General features: G+C 38.2%; 3 protein-coding genes across 4 annotated transcripts; 2 read left to right on the top strand and 1 right to left on the bottom strand.

Moving 5' to 3' along the window:
- Positions 1 to 6,388: 6,388 nt before the first annotated feature.
- Positions 6,389 to 9,756, bottom strand: LOC112188331 (protein usf). Its single transcript, XM_024327423.2, has 5 exons — positions 9,527 to 9,756; positions 8,841 to 8,983; positions 8,605 to 8,734; positions 7,653 to 7,844; positions 6,389 to 6,915 (listed from the first exon to the last, which is right to left on the bottom strand). Exons 1-5 carry the CDS (start codon positions 9,710 to 9,712, stop codon positions 6,706 to 6,708), a joined length of 861 nt encoding a protein of 286 aa, XP_024183191.1. The 5' UTR covers positions 9,713 to 9,756; the 3' UTR covers positions 6,389 to 6,705.
- Positions 9,757 to 9,921: 165 nt separating this feature from the next.
- On the top strand, positions 9,922 to 13,115 carry LOC112188330 (putative pentatricopeptide repeat-containing protein At1g10330). The gene is made up of 3 exons (XM_040514141.1): positions 9,922 to 11,263; positions 11,355 to 11,459; positions 12,978 to 13,115. Exons 1-2 carry the CDS (start codon positions 10,065 to 10,067, stop codon positions 11,380 to 11,382), a joined length of 1,227 nt encoding a protein of 408 aa, XP_040370075.1. The 5' UTR covers positions 9,922 to 10,064; the 3' UTR covers positions 11,383 to 11,459; positions 12,978 to 13,115.
- On the top strand, positions 13,011 to 18,373 carry LOC112188327 (cellulose synthase-like protein H1). Of its 2 annotated transcripts, none has more exons than XM_024327418.2 (9): positions 13,011 to 13,406; positions 13,562 to 13,901; positions 14,071 to 14,202; positions 14,688 to 14,807; positions 14,895 to 15,107; positions 15,472 to 15,613; positions 15,757 to 15,899; positions 16,577 to 16,927; positions 17,440 to 18,373. In XM_024327418.2, exons 1-9 carry the CDS (start codon positions 13,150 to 13,152, stop codon positions 17,998 to 18,000), a joined length of 2,259 nt encoding a protein of 752 aa, XP_024183186.1. In that variant the 5' UTR covers positions 13,011 to 13,149; the 3' UTR covers positions 18,001 to 18,373. The 2 variants fall into 2 exon arrangements, with proteins under 2 accessions (XP_024183186.1, XP_024183185.1); XM_024327417.2 differs by having other exon boundaries at positions 13,117 to 13,406; positions 15,472 to 15,610; positions 15,727 to 15,899.

Genomic DNA, 18,373 nt, shown 5'->3' with positions numbered 1-18,373 from the left:
TAAGAAAACCATAATGATATACTAAAGTCCTGACATAAATCGAATCTTATTATTGTGGATCCGGTTTTAAAAAATAAATAAAAATTTCTTTTCAAAAAAAAAAAAAAAAAAAACCTTTTCATGAGGGTGACGGTGAAAAACCCTTCACGCCTTTCTCTTTTTATCACAAGTTCTGATCGATGGATAACTCATTGTTTATGGAAGCCAGTTTTATTCTTAACAGTTGCATATTTGATTGGACGATTTAGCTAGGCGATAGAGGCATGCATGCATGCCTGCTTCACTGCTTGTCTCTTGGGACAAAAATGGCCCACTATATAAATATATATTGTATTTTACGAAGGCAGCAAATAGACTGCATTGTTGGAGCAAGTACGGCCAAAAGTTTATCTGACATGGGGCTATTTAGTAATTATAGTAAGACGGAGCCGTTAACGGTAAAAACTTAGAGCCTTTATAATAAAAATAAGAGGATTTTATGATATTTCCTACAAACCGACAAAAGTCAGTCTCGTACTCGAGAATGGAAACGTGATGGACTAGCTCGTTCTGGTTTATTTGAAGCATTCAGCTCATGTAGGCGTGAAGCATAATAACCCAAGGATCTGATCTTTCAGTACATGTAGAAGTGAAGCATTCAAGGCGTTGATGAAACAGAGTCCGGCGAGACCATTTGCCGGTCGACGACGAGATGAAACGGCTCTACGTATTAAATCTGAACCAATCTAGGCTCTGAGTTGTGTTGCTCTCAGTTTCATTTGGTAAAATGGAATTTGGGATTCCAGCGATGCCAATTTTTTCTATTCTAATTTTCTTTAATTCAATTCCTAGAAAAGATTGGTAATAGATCCGGAAATGGTGTCCACACCTAGTTGTTTGATGCTTACATGATCATAATCTCGGAACCATGATGCTATTAAATATAGAAATCTGAGTTGGAACCAAATAAGAATATAATGGACCCAGTATAACATTCAAATTATGATGAGTTTAGAAACAAAGACTTGAGGGTTGAGGCCTTTGATTGCTACATTCAATTAACTAAGCCAGGACAAATTGACTCAACCCACAATTTAGAGATGAAGGGGAATTGGAATGGCAAACCAAGCGCTTTGAATTTGAGGGAAATTACCTTGTGCAGAATTAATCAATATTTTGAACCGATGAGGAGTAGATGAGTAATTGAAGAATGAAGACGATCTACTGTTTGTCACGACGTGAGAGAGGTTTGGCCAGTGAAAATCTATTTACCATGTTGACATTCTCCGTCGTTTAGCGCCATTATAAAATGTCCAAATCGACCAGGACGTTAACGTCTGTCTAGGCTGTAAGTTACGTCATGCGCATTCCAGCCTCGTCCTATATATGCTAGCAAAGAAGGCTACTGTACTATCTTCATCAAGAAAAAAGAAGGCTGCTGTATACGATTCTCAAACTTTGATCATTGCATACTGCTTTTGTTGTTCTAATGTTCGTACATATTCATTTTTCTTTCTAGGTTTAGAAAAGGCCGGCCGCACCGGCAACTTCAGAATCGCTTTTATAATAGAGTAGTTACTATAATCGACCACTTCTGTTCGAGTGTTATTATTTTAGTACTACTTTTACTTTTAGGCTCTGCATGGGAAAGGAGATAAGAGGCAGACCTCCTAATTAATCAGTGATTGCAGCTTTGTACTTGTTGTCTCTTCTTCAACCAGAGCCCTAGCGACCTAGCTACCGTTGTTATGAACCTAACTCGAATGGAATAACTAATTAAACTATCTGATCAATGAGCAACGGCCTAATTCTTCATGAAAGAAACCATGCATATATCGGAGCCTAAACTACAAAGAAATTAACGTACAGTACTTACTCAATTTATTGCTATGATAATATTTTTATCAACGTACGTGTTTCTCCGCTAATGATTTGATTGATTTCTAATTACTAGAAGGAAAACACACACGGTGTGTGCATTTAATTTTGAAAAAAAAAATTAAAATAATGAAACCAATTTTTAGCGGTTAAATGTAATGAACAGTTGAAGTTAGTGGGTGATAGTTTGGGGGAGCAGATGGATAATGCTTATTTTTATATATATTTTTATTTTGTTATTTATAACTTTATCCTTGCACATTTAAACTTTCTTAAACTTTTTTAATATTTGAGGGCTATTTCAGTAAAAAAAAAATTGTTTTGGCTAACAAACTCTCTTCTCTTAATAATAGTATAGATTAGTTACTGAAATATATAATTAAGGGCAAAATATTGTTTAGTCCTTGAAGTACGGCTTCGTCCTCGATTCAGTCTCTGTCTTTCTAATTTAATCCCAAAGGTCCCTGAACTCACAATTTTCAGTCCAACTGGTCCATTCCCTCCACTTCCTCCGGTTGCTCGATGACGTGTCATTCATTACTTGCCAGCTCAGCGCCACGTAAGACGCGGAATTTGTAAAGTGGCGGGAATGCCCCTGGCCTCTATTACGGTAGTTTTGGACCTAGAGTGAGAGAACTCGAGGAGAGAGAAAGCAGATATGAGATTCTCTCTCTCCTCCACCAGTGCCTCACCTCCACCCCATCATGCTCAGTGGCTTCCGACAATTCACTGGCAGCCTCTCCATCGTCTGGTGATGCTCGAAAGTAGTTCACGCGACCTCCAGCGAGTCAAACCCAGCCCCTAAGATGTCTGCTGACCACGGAGGTAGGCTCACGTGTCGACAGAGCAGCACCCACTATTGCTTTGGACACCTAGACCTTCATGGGTGTCCGACTTCTCTCTCTCCAACTGGTCATCATCAATTTCCATCACCCTCAATTTCTCCAATCTGAAGATTTCATGGTTCTGGGATCATGGATGGGAGAGAGATGAAACGAGAGGCACTCTGGGTTTGGGTTCTGTTTTTTTTTTTTTTTTTCTGACGGTCGACGAACTCTGGTTGCCTTCATGGCTCACCACCGTCACCATCACCTTTGTAGGCCTCCGGCGAGTCAGCCTCAACCATCACATCTCCAACCAACATCTCGGTAACAACTCCGCACCTCTTCTCGATGATTCATCATAAGCTAGTCATCCGGCAGCAATTCATATCTCGAAAACTCATCTGGCCACATGCTCCCGGCGACAGCGATAGCGACACCTACTTTCAGTCTGGCCACCACTCTAACTTTCGCCAACCCGACTCCCAAATCGTCAAACTGCTTGCCTGGGCATCCACTTTCAGAAAATCTAGGCTAATGAGGCAATTGGGTATGCTATGATTTTAATGTTTCAATTGAAGCTTGGTGTCGATTGTAATGGGCATCCACATCCCACCGCCATACCATCACCGTCTCCTCTTCATCCCAGTCTGAGCAATTGCTCAGTACACCCACGATGGCGAAGCACAGGCCCTTGCATTCAAATGAAATAGCCGATTCTGATCAGCCATTCGTCCAACACAACAGAGCGAGGATCCCATCGAGACCGCATAAAAATTTCTCCCTCAAGGTACTTCTAATTTTGCTTTGCTCTTTTTCCTTTGCTTTTGATTGTTTCGATCTTGTGTTCATGATTTGCTGTGGTAGTCAAACTTACCATTTTGGATGAAATTTTGGAAGAAACTGAAGCAGGGGCATTCTCGTCACTTTACAAATTCCGTGTCTTACGTGGCACCGAGCTAGCAAATAATGACTAACACGTCATCGAGCAACCGGAGGAAGTGGGGGGATTAGACCAATTGGACTGAAAATTGTGAGTTCAGGGAACTTTGAGATTAAATTAGAAAGACAGGGACTGAATCGAGGACGAAGCCATACTTCAGGGACTAAACAGTATTTTGCCCTATAATTAACTTGTTTGAAAAAAGCAGACCTAGCACGCAAAAAGTTTATACTACGTACATTAAAATGTGCTGTAAGGTTCTTCTCCTTCTTCTTCTTTATTTGGTCTGAAAAATGTGCTGTAAATAATTCTCAGCAACAGAGAAATTAAACAGACGTATATAATTTTATATGATTGATTAGCTGGGCTGCTGGAGAAGACTTAGAATATGATGATCGGGGATAGCTGAACTATATGCGTGCATCTATATCTACCAACTTTAAAATATATAACTAATTAATCTGATGAAAATGATGCATTCTGAATATATATATGCCGAAATCAATTGCCATCCAATTAATATATATATAAGAAATCTGGAATGATTTGATTTAAGAAAATTAAACTGATGTATTAGTTTGAGGACTCTAACTGAAGGGAAATGATATTTTAATTTGTAACAAGTAGCTACCGCTCAGCAGCCGATTTATGTAGATTAATATCATGCATGTTATAAACGATGGAAACAACGTGTATGATGTTCATAGCACACCCAAGTAATTATATTAACGCATCGTTTTCATGCAAATTTTTTGATATATATCTTCCAAACTTCCAACTTTAGATTAATTATCAGCAGAAAAACCTGTTCTCTTTTTTTTTTTTTTGAGAAAAAGAAACACCTGTTCTTTGATCTAACCAATTTGATTAATTAAGCTTGAATCAACAATACTTATATGTCGATCCCTTTGTCAAAGTTCAAATAGTCCAAATTTCTCTCAAAGTTCACATAGTTAAGCCAATTTTCGAAGCATATGCAGAAACTAACTATGGAGAAAAAAAAAATTGTAAGTCAGTTCCCAAAGATCTTTCCATTTGGTATGTTATAGATAAACCAATCAATCTGTCATCTCTGAAATATAATTATATACATGTTCATATATGAAACAAGGGATCTCAATCCCATAATTTATTGTAAACCTAACTAGAAACTTGTTCCCACTTTTGTTATTTCCTTTTTTGCTGCAACGTTTTTCTTTAAAAATAATGGATCACTTTAGTCAATACCCCAACCCCAACCACACACACAGTCCTATTTGGCTAAGGGCATCCTTACCTAAGCTTAGGTACGGATTTTCAGTTTTTAACCACTTTTCGATAACATATTCACATTTTAACCATTCAGTTTTTAGATCATAATGCATAGATGATCTCTGCAAAATTTCAGCCAAATTGATGATTATCAAGACATTCAAAACTGCAAATTACAACAATGTACACGAATTCGACAGATTCGGTTAGTTCGTGTAAATTGCAGTTTTGGATACCTTAACGATAATCAATTTGGCTGAAATTTTGCAGAGATGATTTATACATTAGGATCTAAAAACTGAACGGTTAAGATGTGAATATGTGATCGAAAAGTGACCAAAAACTGAAAATCCGTTCCATAAGCTTAGGTAAGCCTTACGTGACAAATTTTGTGTGTGTGTGTGTGTATATATATCATGAGAGTTAGTGTAGTCCTTTATGGCTTTATGCATAAACAAGCAACTGGGTTTTGAAAAGGTTATCAGTCAGAAAAGAAAGGAAAGAAATTTAATTTTAGGTTTAAATTTGATGCGGAAGGAATTAGAAGAAGGGAGAAATTCAAGTCATAGCTATTAGGTATGACTAGCTAGATCATAAACCCTAATAATATCCTTAACAATATTGAAAATTTTAAAACCAAGAAATCACGGTACTTTCATAGTCAAGAGAAAATAAGTTCTTAATATGGTCCCTAGCTAGCATATAGAAGCCTCTTCATCTACTCAATAATTGTGCTTTACTTGAACAACTGGATCATCATACTATACACATTTTACAAGCTTCGTGTTAGGTTTTAATTACAAACGTTAGCAACACAATACATACACCTACGATTACGTATACAATACGTAATGTCCATGCACTTGAAGTATAGTTAATTTGAGAAGGTGCTTATGAGCTAGGTTCTACGTCGTACACCTATTCAAGTATTCATTAGAATCTTAACAAACTGTAGTTAACTTGGGAGAGGTGAAATTCCGACCTGTCCAATTACTTTTAGTGTATTTGTATATGTAGGCAATAAACAACGTTAGTAAGGAGTTGAGATCAAGAGTAGAGATAAACAGTCTTAACCATAAAACTTCTACGAGTTAAAATGGTTTCTTCTTTAGGTTTGAGTTAAAATGGTTTCCTCTATAGGGTTACGATTGTAGCATCATTTCCAAGTATTTTAACGTGCAGAATACTTTTCGGCCATCTTCATCCAACTACAAAGTCTCTTTTGTCATTTCGTTTTCAAGTATTCAAACTCAATTGACGTTAGGAAACATGTGAAGGTCCATTGCCATCCCTCTTTATGCGACTTGTGGCCATTTTAATCACCTTAAATATATAGGCTGCACAGTGCGGAGAAAATTAAATCCGCCACAGAAAAAGATGATATATACGTGGTCCATTTGATTTACGTCATGTGAATTTGCAAGAGGTTGGACACAACTGAATAGTTGGTATACAATTGCAGTCCAAGGCATTAGTTAAACAGTCTGATTCTCCATAATTCAACATCTTCATCAACTTGCTCACAAGTAGCATGCATTTATTCAAACCATATCAGTCGGCTCCTGTAGACTCTAGAGTCTTTGGGCCACACAAGAAGCATTTCATTTTCAAGCTAAGAGTTCTAGAATCATCAATCTAAGAATAGATTGATATTATAGAGAGAAGATATAAAGATGATACTGTGATAGTATTGCTAGGCAAACCGAAGAGTTAGGTAATTACAAGAAGCACACAACTTGAAGTCCTTAAGTCTCGATGAAACACCCAACTGATGGATGGGTACTTGCTAGCAACCGGTGAGTAGCATATGATGGGTATATAACACTACTACGCTTAAGCAGACAAATGGCAGGTCATCCATGACTGGAAGTGAGACCAAGCGAGCTGAACTGCCGCTTCATCCTCATCAGGCATTCCCATGCCTTTCCTGCGCTTGATACCGTCTTCAGACCTATTCATGAAAGCATGGGCATTGCCTGGATACAGGTGCACCTCATATGGGACTCCTGATGCTTTCAGCTTCTCCTCCAAAGACTTAGCAGCCTGAAAATCAAAATCCAGTAATATGATGAGCCTTTTTTTTTTCAAAGGATATAGTCCTTCAAGTACTCTAGAAGTTAATCACTAGTGTCTAGTGCAGTAACATCAGTTATAATATGTGTCACCAGTATTTATTATTTAACTTTCATAGAAGGATGATGTTTAGGAGTGAACACTGATTGAAAACTCACACCACCAGTCATCATCCTCTGTTTCCAGTTCTACAGTTCTACTCATGGCTCATTCCATAATGGTTTGAGTGAAGCTTGACAGTAATTTAACAGGAAGGTAGTTGAAGATGAACACAATTTGAAAATATGGTTGTTTTGACTTAAGTGGCACAATTTCCAGTAAATGGAATTAGGAAACCTATGAACTGCGATGAAGGCTGCTTGTGCATGCAGAAAAGAAAATTGAAGGAAAGCAGATTTACTGTTTCCTAATGAAAAGTAAAAGAAACAATCCAATATTGCAATCTCAGATCTACATAAGAATGGCAAGTTGAGCTTCTTATCAAAATTAGAGGACTTATATCCCCACTCCACTTCTCGAGATTTTTTTTTTTTGGGTCTCACATGATTGGTTTACATGTTCTTCTAACTATACTATCCAATGAGCATTTTTCCAAAATCACAACCAAGGTGCCCAACAAATTGAGCCTAGACAAACAACTTCAATAAAATAAAATAAAGTAACCAGAAACATTAAAAACTTAAAGATACAAAAAGAAAAGTACATACCGTGACATCTGAAAAGCCAACAAAACTATCAAGCTCTCCAAAATGAGCCTGAATAGGAGCCTTAGCTTTTGCAGGGTCTGCAAGCTCTGATGATGGTATTCCATAAAATGCAACAACAGCATCGACCTCAGGGACCAAAACAGAACTTGCAATTGAGAGAGCACCTCCCATGCAGAATCCAGTAACTCCAACCTATTTGGATTAAGCAATAGGTGAATTTAGCAATTACAGTGATGAATAGGAGGATCGGTAATATCACAGAGATTCATGAAATATTCTGTGCATCATGGAATCTTTTGCAAGGTTCCTTTGAGTCAAAACAGTTGCCAACTTACCAATTATTATTCATGCATGACGTTGGTTTAAAACTCACATTTACATATTCAATCACAACCTAACCCACCTTTTGGATGAAAGAGGTACAAAAATCGTTCATTGTCTGAGCCTGCCAATCAGTTTAGATTCTCTTTATCCATTTAGTATTTGGTCTATAGTAAACTGAATTTAAGAAAGGGCCATTTTCTAAAGAAAAGCAGCCATTTTTTAAAGAAAAAAACAGTCGCATAAACATCTGAACAAACTCTATTTGGACTTCTAAGAGATGTTTCTTTGTTATAAATTCATTTTTTTTCCCGGGAACATTGGATTTTGAAATTATGCTTTTCCCAAGGCAGAACAGAACTGTAAAAGCCAAATTTTATAATTAATTAAAGTCTTACTGAGTGAATATATGTTTTGTGTTTCGTTGTATTATGTGGACAAGTTTATGGATCTTCCACTGTTTCATATGAATGCCATCTTACTCGTCTCTCATGTCTTCCAAATTCCAACATACGCAGTCTTTAAGTTGTATAACATGTAGATATATACCCATCATTACACAAAACCAGCCAAAATTGTAGCTCTTAAGAAACTCACTATCAATTCAAACAAAAAGTAAACCCTGACGTACCTTCTTCGAACCATTTGCTTTCAGCCAATTAACTGAAGCCTGGATATCCTTTACTGCAGCTTGCCAGTCAAGACCTTCCATCAAATGTTGTGCTTCTGCAACATCCAAACCAACCTTTCCCCGATACAAGCTAGAACAACAAAGGAAGAAGATAGTTTAGCAATCAAATGCAGCAAAATAGTAAAACAAGCATGCTCATAACTTCAACAAAACTCAAGTAGGCTCGATGAACTTACTCAGGGATAAGTGCTTTGAATCCAGGAGCAAGTTCAGAAATTTTGACAGCATGGTTCTTTATTTCAAAATCTACACCCCACCACTCTTGAACTACGACAATCCCAGGAGCACCTTCTTTGCCAACAACATATGCATCAAATGCCTGGCAACAAACGAGGAAAGAAAAATACATAATTCAGTGGCAGCGAAAGATTGAAATGGTCCACATATACAACCCCTCAAGTCTCGAGATAACTAAACTTGGTACTTCAACTTCAACCATATTAATGTCTTTCACAGAAGCTTTCGCATGATCACTTCATAGCACACATGATTACTTATACACCAGCGAGACTACATTAGACTTAAAATGTGAACTAAAAAACTGATAGACATGTAGTATATACTGATTAAAGAATTAAACTTGGGCAGCGTGAACACCAGGTAAAACTGATACTCAGCATTGGCTTCCATTAATCACTGAAGAGTTGATGCACAACTTCAGTGAGAGTTAACAACATGGGTCACTTTCGAACAAGCAATCACCAAATAATTCACAGAAACCCATTTCAATTCCGCCCTAAAAGATTCCAACTTGACTGAGAAACTAGTCAATTTCTCATTCCCATCACTTCAAATTTCCCAGAAAATCTCCACAAAGGAAAAAGTAAACAGCAATACATGAAACCCAAGAATCAAAACTCACGGTATCGTCTCTCTGGATTTGGATTTTCTTGAACGGGGCAGCAGAATCCGCCATGGATCGAACCGAGAACCGAGAGAGCGGAGGAGGAGGGAGAGTCCGTGCGAGTGAGAAAGTAGGGTTTGGGAGAGAATTTGACAAGGCTCTGGAAGCTGCTGATCTCAGATTTACAGCAACCGATGCTAGCATTCTTCACTGTGGTTTTACCCAAAACGAATTGGGGGTTTATAAATGTCGTCACCAAACGACGTCGTTACACAACTGAAAAATTAGGGATTTTGTGTATATATAATATAATCAAATCGTAAATCTTTCTAGTTACACCTTGATGCTGGAGTCTTTGCTTCATCTCCTCCAACGCTTCCTGAAAAGCCCAAACCAAATCAAACAAATCCATTCCCGCCTAATCACCAACGGTCATCTCCGTCGTAACCCAAACCCTAAATTTTCAAAATGGAGGACAACCCTATTCTACAACACTCTGATCAGAGCCCACCTCGGTTTCGGCGAAGCGCACAAGGCTTTTTTTCTCTTTACCCAGATGCTTTCCCACCAAGCCCACCCCAACAGCCACACATTCCCTCCGCTCGTCAAAGCCGTCGCCGTCGCCGGCGGCGGTGGCTGGCCGTGTTACGGCAGAGCCCTCCACGCCCAAGTTGTGAAACGCGGCGTTTGGGGTGACCCGGTTGTGCAGACGTCGTTTGTGAGCATGTATGCTCGGTTTGGTGAAGTGTGGGATGCACGCAAGGTGTTCGATGAAATGACTGAACCGTGTGTGGTTGCGTGCAATGCGATGATTGATGGGTTGGGGAAGAATGGGGACATGGGTGGTGCTGTTTGGATGTTCGAAAGGATGCCGGAGAGGGATGTGGTTTCGTGGACGAGTGTGATTAGTGGGTTTGGGAGGAATGGGTGGTTTGGTGAGGGGGTTTGGTTTTTCAAGAGGATGATGGGGAGTGAGGATGTGAGGGGTGGTTTTGTGAAGCCAAATGAAGCTACTTTTGTTAGTGTGCTTTCTTCATGTGCTAATTTGGATGGGTGGGGATCTCTTTATTGGGGGAAGCAAATTCATGGGCATGTTGTTAGGAATGAGGTGCAGTTGAGTGTTTTTATGGGGACTGCATTGGTGGATCTTTATGGGAAGTCGGGTTGTTTGACTGGTGCTTGGAATGTTTTCGAGGAAATGAGGGTTAAAGAAGTTTGTACATGGAACGCAATGATCTCAGCGCTTTCTTTGAATGGCAGAGAGAAGGAGGCTTTGGAGTTGTTTGAGAAAATGATGGAAAAGAGGTTGCGGCCGAATGAGGTTACATTTGTTGCAGTTCTCACAGCTTGTGCTCATGGGAATTCGGTGAAGTGTGGTTTGGATTTGTTTAAATCAATGTCCAAGGACTTTGGGGTTGAACCAATAATGGAACACTATGGTTGTGTGGTTGATCTCCTCGGCAGAGCAGGACTTTTTAAGGAGGCAACTGAACTTCTTAAGAACATGCCTTTTGAGCCTGATGCTTCTGTGTTGGGGGCTCTTTTGGGTTCTTGTAAGATTCATGGGACCACTGAGCTGGGAAATGAAGTTGGGAAAAAATTGATTGAGTTGCAGCCACAGCATTGTGGACGATACTTGGTTTTGTCAAACATTTATGCTGCGAACGAGAGGTGGGATCATGCTGCTTCTGTGAGGAAAGCAATGGTACATGCTGGAATTCAGAAAATTCCAGCCTTTAGTAGGATTGACGTAAGGTAGAATTTGTGCCCACATAATCTCTGCAATGGCGAATGACCTCATTTTTGTTGGGATATTCATAGACTAAAGTTCCAAATGCTGACCCAGATATGTGACGTTTGCTACTAAAGAATGACAGAACTCAAACGGATACTCTGCCTTTCCCCCAAAAGTCAATCAGGTTATGTTAGACATCATCAGAAAAAACAACCGGTATGAGTCTTAACACTAACTCTTATTTAGATTTAGAATGCACATTGATTGCAGTAGGGAGGGTAGACTATGCTAGAATGATTCGCTGCCTTTGCATTTCCATTTGTTTTCTCTTTGTTTTTTTTGTTGGTAACCAAAAGACTCATTGACATTATTGGCTATTACTGTTTTAGTAGCAAGCCAGCCTAGGTGAATACAAAACCCACCAGACCATTGACATTTATTAATGCTTGGAACAGTTGGCATGGAAAGAAACTCAAAAACCTAGTGAAACCTTTTCTTTGTGCAATAAGAAACAAATCACAGTCTTTCTCATTAGGCCATCAGTGATTGAGCAATATAGAAGGGGGGGGGGGGGGGGGGGGGGGGGGGGAGGTGGGGACCTCCCTTAGTAGTCCTCCTTCCAGTCAATAGAAAAGTACTAAAGAAGAATATCTATGTTGAAAGTTGAAACACTGGTGTCCTTCCAGTCTATTCTATTCTATAAGGCGTCTGTTTGTACTTTGTTGACTTTTACTTGGTAACATTTTAGTTATATTATTAGTAACAAATTGCAGTTAAAAAGCTTGATTTTGCCAATATGCTTGTACAACTTGATTATGTTGTTAGTTTAAAATTAGAAACCCACTTTGACAATTAATTGGTACATACTTTTATCTTCATCAATATATTAATGTGCTACATGAGATAAGATGTTTATCAACTTAAATGACACTTTTGTTCTTGTCTTTTTCTTGCATTAGATCTGTGTTTTCTCTGTTTGAAAAAATTTCCATCTTCCAGTACGGTCACTCACTGCTTATATTTTCTGTTTAATATGAAAAATTTGAATAGAGAATCCTATCTTTTCAACCATTTTGTTATTTTATGTTCATCACACAGCAAATAAAATGAACAAACAAACTGCTTAGAGCAAATCTCTATCACAATAGCAGTCACTGCTGATGTCTTGTTATGTTCTCCACTTAACCATAGTTTGAATGTCAGTTAAGATATAATGAAAATTGTATTTGAGTTAGCTTACCAGAGTATTAATCAGATTAGTGTTTGGTAAGTAGTGCACAAGGTTGTCAAATCATTCATGCTCTGTACAATGCTTCTGTCTCTTTCTTGATGGGTGTGTTTGTATTCGGTTGTGTAAGTCGTCCAGGAGGACTATGATTATATGTATTATGCATATATGGTGGTCCGTTGCCCAAACAATTGGACTACCTCTGTTAACATGATTTCCTCTGTTGTTGAGATGCTGTTTGAAGCATGCCTTAAGAACACAAGAGAATATTTTGCTCGTATCTACGATAACAAGATACTTGTTTGAAAAAATTTGGCTAATAAGTTCAATAGGTTTTACAAACCTTAAAAAGATTTTGAGCAATTAAGCCTAAATGGATTATTTTTTATTTGGATGAAATATTTCTATATGTAAGCTGCATCCTCTGCCAAGAACAGAAACTACTCAGAAGCTACTCACTCTCACTGTGATTGCAACCTTATATCAATATTCACTTTCATATGCAGAAAATTTGTTTAATTAAATTGGTTTGGTATGTCCTTCCACATTGGATATGCTTGCATCAACATATCTTTTGAAAAATTATGCCACATAAACAACTGGCTAGCTAGACTGCTATAAATATGTACGTGCAAAAGTTCAAGACAACTGAGACACCTTCAGAACATTACATAAACCATGGCCAACTCAAACTCTCTTCCTCTCTATGAAAGGGTTGAGCACAGAAACACACTGCATAAAATCATGGAGTTTATAATCCTCTTCCTCCTCCTTTCACTCCTTGTTTATCGTCTCCTCTCTTTCAACAATCATGGTTTATCCTGGTCCATCGCATTCCTCTGCGAGCTCTGGTTTACCTTCAGTTGGGTCATCACCATGAGCAACAAATGGATTCTTGTTGACCATAAACCATACCCCGACCGCCTATTGCAACGGTAATCCTAAAAATAGAGGCATCTCATTTTTTTAATTATTTTTTATTTTTTATTTTTTTGGAGCTACAAGCCGCCCATAGCTCATTGGTTGTGTTTCTATATAAATCCTTTGTTACTTCCATGCGTAATTCTAATTTTCTGTTGAAATTTATTAGGGTGCCTAAGGATGAGCTTCCAGCAGTAGACTTGTTTGTGACAACAGCAGACCCAGAGCTTGAACCACCTATCATTACCATAAACACTGTTCTGTCTCTGTTGGCAGTTGATTACCCAACAAACAAACTAGCATGCTATGTTTCTGATGATGGGTGTTCCCCTATCACCTTCTACTCACTTGTGGAAGCATCAAAGTTTGCTAGGATTTGGATTCCCTTTTGCAAAAAGTACAATGTTCAAGTTAGAGCTCCTTTTAGATACTTCACCAATAATTCCATGCTTTCTGGAAATAATAATAATAGCTCAATGGAATTCAAGCATGAATGGAAGATAGTGAAGGTGATGATAAATTATTTGTGGTTGGAGTCCATTCAGTGATTCCAGTAATTTCAATGATTAGTCTTACTAGTCTAGCTTTCACTTTGAAGTCTTGTATATTTCATTCTATAAATTTGTGAGATCAGATTTGGTTACTGATGACAAACTTTTTTGTCTTCATGTTTTGTAGGATGAATATGAGCAACTTAGCAGCAAAATAGAGGATGCGGTGTGCAAATCAATCAATCCATCTGATATTATCGAATGTGACTTTTCAGTGTTTTCAAATGTACAGCGTAATGATCATCCAACAATAATCAAGGTACACAAAATACAAGCTTACAGCATAGATTTTATACCTTTAAATATTTACCGATTTTGTATTGGCATTTTCCCTCTCTAAAGTTTCTTACAGAATTTACTTTGGAGTTGGTGCTAAGAAAGCTCTTACACTAGCATATGAAGGGAAAGTAATAGACTAACAGTAAATCAGTTGGACCAGGAAAGTGCTATTTGTTTGAAGCACTTTCTTAAATGTTGATTTTTTTGCTTTACAATTTGAAGTGTTTTTCCTGTAAAAGTACTTGGTAGTGTGTGCTTCTTGAAGAAGCATCTGACTGGTACTTCTTCAGAGAGCACTTGAAATACAATTCCGACAACACCTTTGACTATTTTCCAAACCATGCCAAACATACTATCAATCTGTAGAAAAGCACTTTTGGCAATTTTAGAAGCAATGCAGATGAGTATAATTAACTGGTACTACAGGTGAATTATGTGTAAGCTCTGTACCTTTCATTTTTGAAGGTTGTATGGGAGAACAAAGAAGCAAATTTGAATCGTCCAGTGCCACATTTAGTTTATATATCCAGAGAAAAACGGGCAAAGCACCCACATCATGCCAAAGCCGGGGCCATGAATGTTCTGGTATGAGTTAATTTGTTTCACTTTCGTACCACATTTTGTAATTAACTAACTAACCAACTTACCATTGAATCATACAATAACATGCAGACTAGATTCTCTGGATTGATGACCAATGCTCCGTACATGCTAAACGTGGACTGTGACATGTTCGTCAACAGCCCAAACATTATTCTTCATGCAATGTGTATGCTACTTGGATCAAAGAATGAAAATGAAAATGCGTTTGTTCAGTGTCCTCAAGTCTTCTGTGACAGTCTAAAGGATGATCCTTTCGGAAATCAGATGATAGTTTGGTGGAAGGTGCATACATGCAGTACCTCTTTTTTTTCCTTTTTGCTGGTCGAATACAGAGACAGGGCTTTTAGTAGCAAGTTCTTAGTTACAGGGGATTATACCTGGTGATGAGCCTTTCTTATAATCTCAGTTGTTTCTATTTAGTAAAACGTCTAGCTGGGGCAACTGCTGTCTCTAATAGGCCTTCCATTAACATGCGTTGTGTACTTTTAGGTTTTGACAACTGATTTTTTGTCACTAATCACATTATACACATTTACCACACAATTAGACACTAAAGGTTGCAGTTTTACCTACACGTTCAGTTGGCACTGAAAACCTATTTTCTGTAGTATCTAACTAATTAATATCCATCGCTTATATTTTTTAGTATGTAGGACAAGGAGTTTCAGGAATTCAGGGACCTTTTTATTCAGGAACAGGATGTGTTCATAGACGAAAAGTCATCTATGGTCTATCCCCCAATTATGTGAAAGTTGGAGAAACAAATGCAATAAGCATGATGAACGGTAGTCAAATAAGAAGCACAAACCTTTCTCCGTCTATATATACTGAATGTATTAAGATGATTGTTTCAATAAACATATTATGCAACATGACTTAGTTTTCTAGTTTCCTTGGATAGGTAAATCAGCCGATGAAGAATTACGTGATGTATTTGGTAAGGAATTTACCAAATCAGCTGTTGATGCTTTGAACGGGAAGGCAGCATGTCCTGACATGCTTACAGAAACTATTGAGGCTGCATACCAAGTTGCTGGTGTTGGATATGAGTATGGCACACACTGGGGCAAAAAGGTTTGAAGTAGTTTGAATCCTCTGATTATATTTTCTGTTTGAGTGGTACTTGGATTTTGATTGCAGGGAGGTCTAAAAAGGTTAAAAACCAAAAGTATGCTCCCAGGAACCCTTCTGAATCTAGAGATATCATCTAAATCATCTAGATAAGCCTGCGTAGCATAACCAGGAGGGTCTTCCATGAGATGAACTCCATAATCAACTTCAATTCTCTTCTTAGCAAGAGAATAGTGGTACTTGGCTTATGATCAAAAGGATGTCTGGTTAAAGAAATATTTTATCATTTTAAGTTGGTCTTTGAATTTTATCAGCTCAATACATGAATTTTAATCAGAAGGATGTTATGGGTTTAGGACATAGGGACAGAATCAACCAAAAATTCACATACATGGCCAATTTGAATAGAGTGATTCCCATAAATTTGGAATTTAGTTCCATAGATATAAGCCTATTTAAAAGTTAAAGTTGATGATGTAAACTATTACATCCATATATCTCAAGAGACTTGAACTAGAATAGAGGAAAAAAACATGGAATTTGAATGTCAAGTTTCATATGCTTATGTCAAATGTTTTCCTATGCAGTCATAATATGTTATATATGATTATTAATTCCTCTTGTTAAATACAATTCCCTCCCACTGTGAAATCACCCCATCCAATTTCTTTCTTGTGTAGGTGGGATGGATGTATGGATCCACAGTTGAAGATATCCTCACTGGGCTTTCAATCCATAACAAAGGTTGGAGATCCATTGTTTATGCACCAGACCCACCAGCCTTTCTAGGATTCGCACCTACCGGTGGGCCTGCTTCAATGACCCAACAAAAAAGGTGGGCCACCGGCCTGTTTGAAATCCTCCTCAGTAAAAACTGCCCCATATTTGGTACTCTCTTTGCAAACCTCCAGTTCAGGCAGTGCTTGGGGTACTTCTGTATCCTTACATGGGGGCTACGCTCAGTTCTCGAGCTACACTATGCTGCTTTGCCAGCCTATAGTATCATCACCAACTCAAACTTCTTGCCGAAGGTGAGAACAATATTATGCATAGTAAGCTAAATTTAGTTTCCTACAGATTATATGGAATTATGATCTGTACAAGCTGTAGCCAAAGAGCTTATTCAGATAAAGTAGCACATACAAGTTCTATTGGCGGCTCTATGCAGGGTCAATCTCCCACAACAACTAGTTTTCTTTAAAAATTTTCCTGAACAACTTGGTTTTCGTTTTTCATTTATACTTTTCTTAAGGTGGGCACATGGTGTTTGATGAAATGCGTCCACCTCAAACAGGAAGAGGTAGCTGGTTAAATCTTCATGCTTTGAGAAGAAAATTTGTAACCATACTGTATATAACTCTATATACAGATGTAATTTACCCTAGGAAAATGGATATAATGTGCATATATACTGTTACAAAAGGATAAATATGTGTGTGTGTGTGTCTATATATATATATGTATCATATATATTTCGTAACCCTTACAGCAATAATATTTGCTTGTTCCTCTTTTGACAGCTCAAAATCTGTTATACATGCAGGGCCAAGAACCGGCTTACTATATACTCGTAGCTTTGTTTCTTATCGACACTATGTACACTTCATCAGAGTACCTTAGAACCGGTCAATCAATCCGAGCATGGTGGAATAACCAAAGAATGGGAAGAATAATCTCAATGAGTGCATGGCTTTTTGGATTTCTTAGTGTCATACTCAAACTCTTGGGCATATCCGAGACAGTCTTCGAGGTAACACGAAAAGACCAATCTACATCAAGCGATGAAGGCACTGAAGATACTGAAGCCGGAAAATTCACCTTTGACCAGTCCCCAGTTTTCATACCTCCCACAGCAATGTTGTTTCTGCAATTAACAGCACTGGCCACCGCTTTGTTGGGGCTTCAACCACCAGCCCGTGATGGGGTGGAATCAGGCTCGTTGGAGACCATGTGCAGTGTTTTGTTGGTGGTATGCTTATTACCATTTTTGAAAGGTCTGTTTGGATCAGGAAAATATGGAATTCCTCTGTCTACCATATTTAAGTCTGCTGGTCTTGCACTACTCTTCTACACCTTGTGCAGATATTGGGATGGTAGCTTGTAGCTAGTACCCGCTACTCTTCTACACCTTGTGCCATTGATGGTGCTGGCAATCGCTTCATTGGGTTTTCAACCACCAGCCTGCATCGATCAAGGCTCAGGCATATATTAAAGGTTATAATAAGTCTCTGCTTGGTTGTACGCCTCTCGCCAGTTTTTAAAGGCTTGTTTGGTATTTTGGGGATTCCTTAATGAAATCTGCTTGTTTGCACTACTCTTCTGCACCTTTTTGCAGATATGGTAGCTTGTATTAGTACTACATGTAATAATCTGCTAGGAGCTTTTATTTTACTTTTGGTCAAATCTAGGAGTTTTGTGGTTCATTCTGTAATATATTATCTGCTCTGAAATTAAGAGAAAGTCCTCTGTTATTGGTA

Source organism: Rosa chinensis, chromosome 2 (genome assembly GCF_002994745.2).
Source record: "Rosa chinensis cultivar Old Blush chromosome 2, RchiOBHm-V2, whole genome shotgun sequence".
NCBI classification, from domain to species: Eukaryota; Viridiplantae; Streptophyta; class Magnoliopsida; order Rosales; family Rosaceae; genus Rosa; species Rosa chinensis.
Note: the sequence above shows the minus strand (reverse complement) of the source record. Positions and strands in the feature narration are given on the sequence as shown.

Coding starts and splice junctions, on each gene's coding strand:
- LOC112188331 (XM_024327423.2), bottom strand. CDS start 9,712: ATGCTAGCATCGGTTGCTGTAAATCTGAGATCAGCAGCTTCCAGAGCC. Junction 8,735..8,840: donor TTCAAAGCACTTATCCCTGA/GTAAGTTCATCG, acceptor TTGTTGTTCTAG/CTTGTATCGGGGAAAGGTTG. Junction 6,916..7,652: donor TTGGCTTTTCAGATGTCACG/GTATGTACTTTT, acceptor TTTGATTTTCAG/GCTGCTAAGTCTTTGGAGGA.
- LOC112188330 (XM_040514141.1), top strand. CDS start 10,065: ATGCTTTCCCACCAAGCCCACCCCAACAGCCACACATTCCCTCCGCTC. Junction 11,264..11,354: donor TTTAGTAGGATTGACGTAAG/GTAGAATTTGTG, acceptor ATGCTGACCCAG/ATATGTGACGTTTGCTACTA.
- LOC112188327 (XM_024327417.2), top strand. CDS start 13,150: ATGGCCAACTCAAACTCTCTTCCTCTCTATGAAAGGGTTGAGCACAGA. Junction 14,203..14,687: donor ATCATCCAACAATAATCAAG/GTACACAAAATA, acceptor TCATTTTTGAAG/GTTGTATGGGAGAACAAAGA. Junction 14,808..14,894: donor CCGGGGCCATGAATGTTCTG/GTATGAGTTAAT, acceptor AATAACATGCAG/ACTAGATTCTCTGGATTGAT.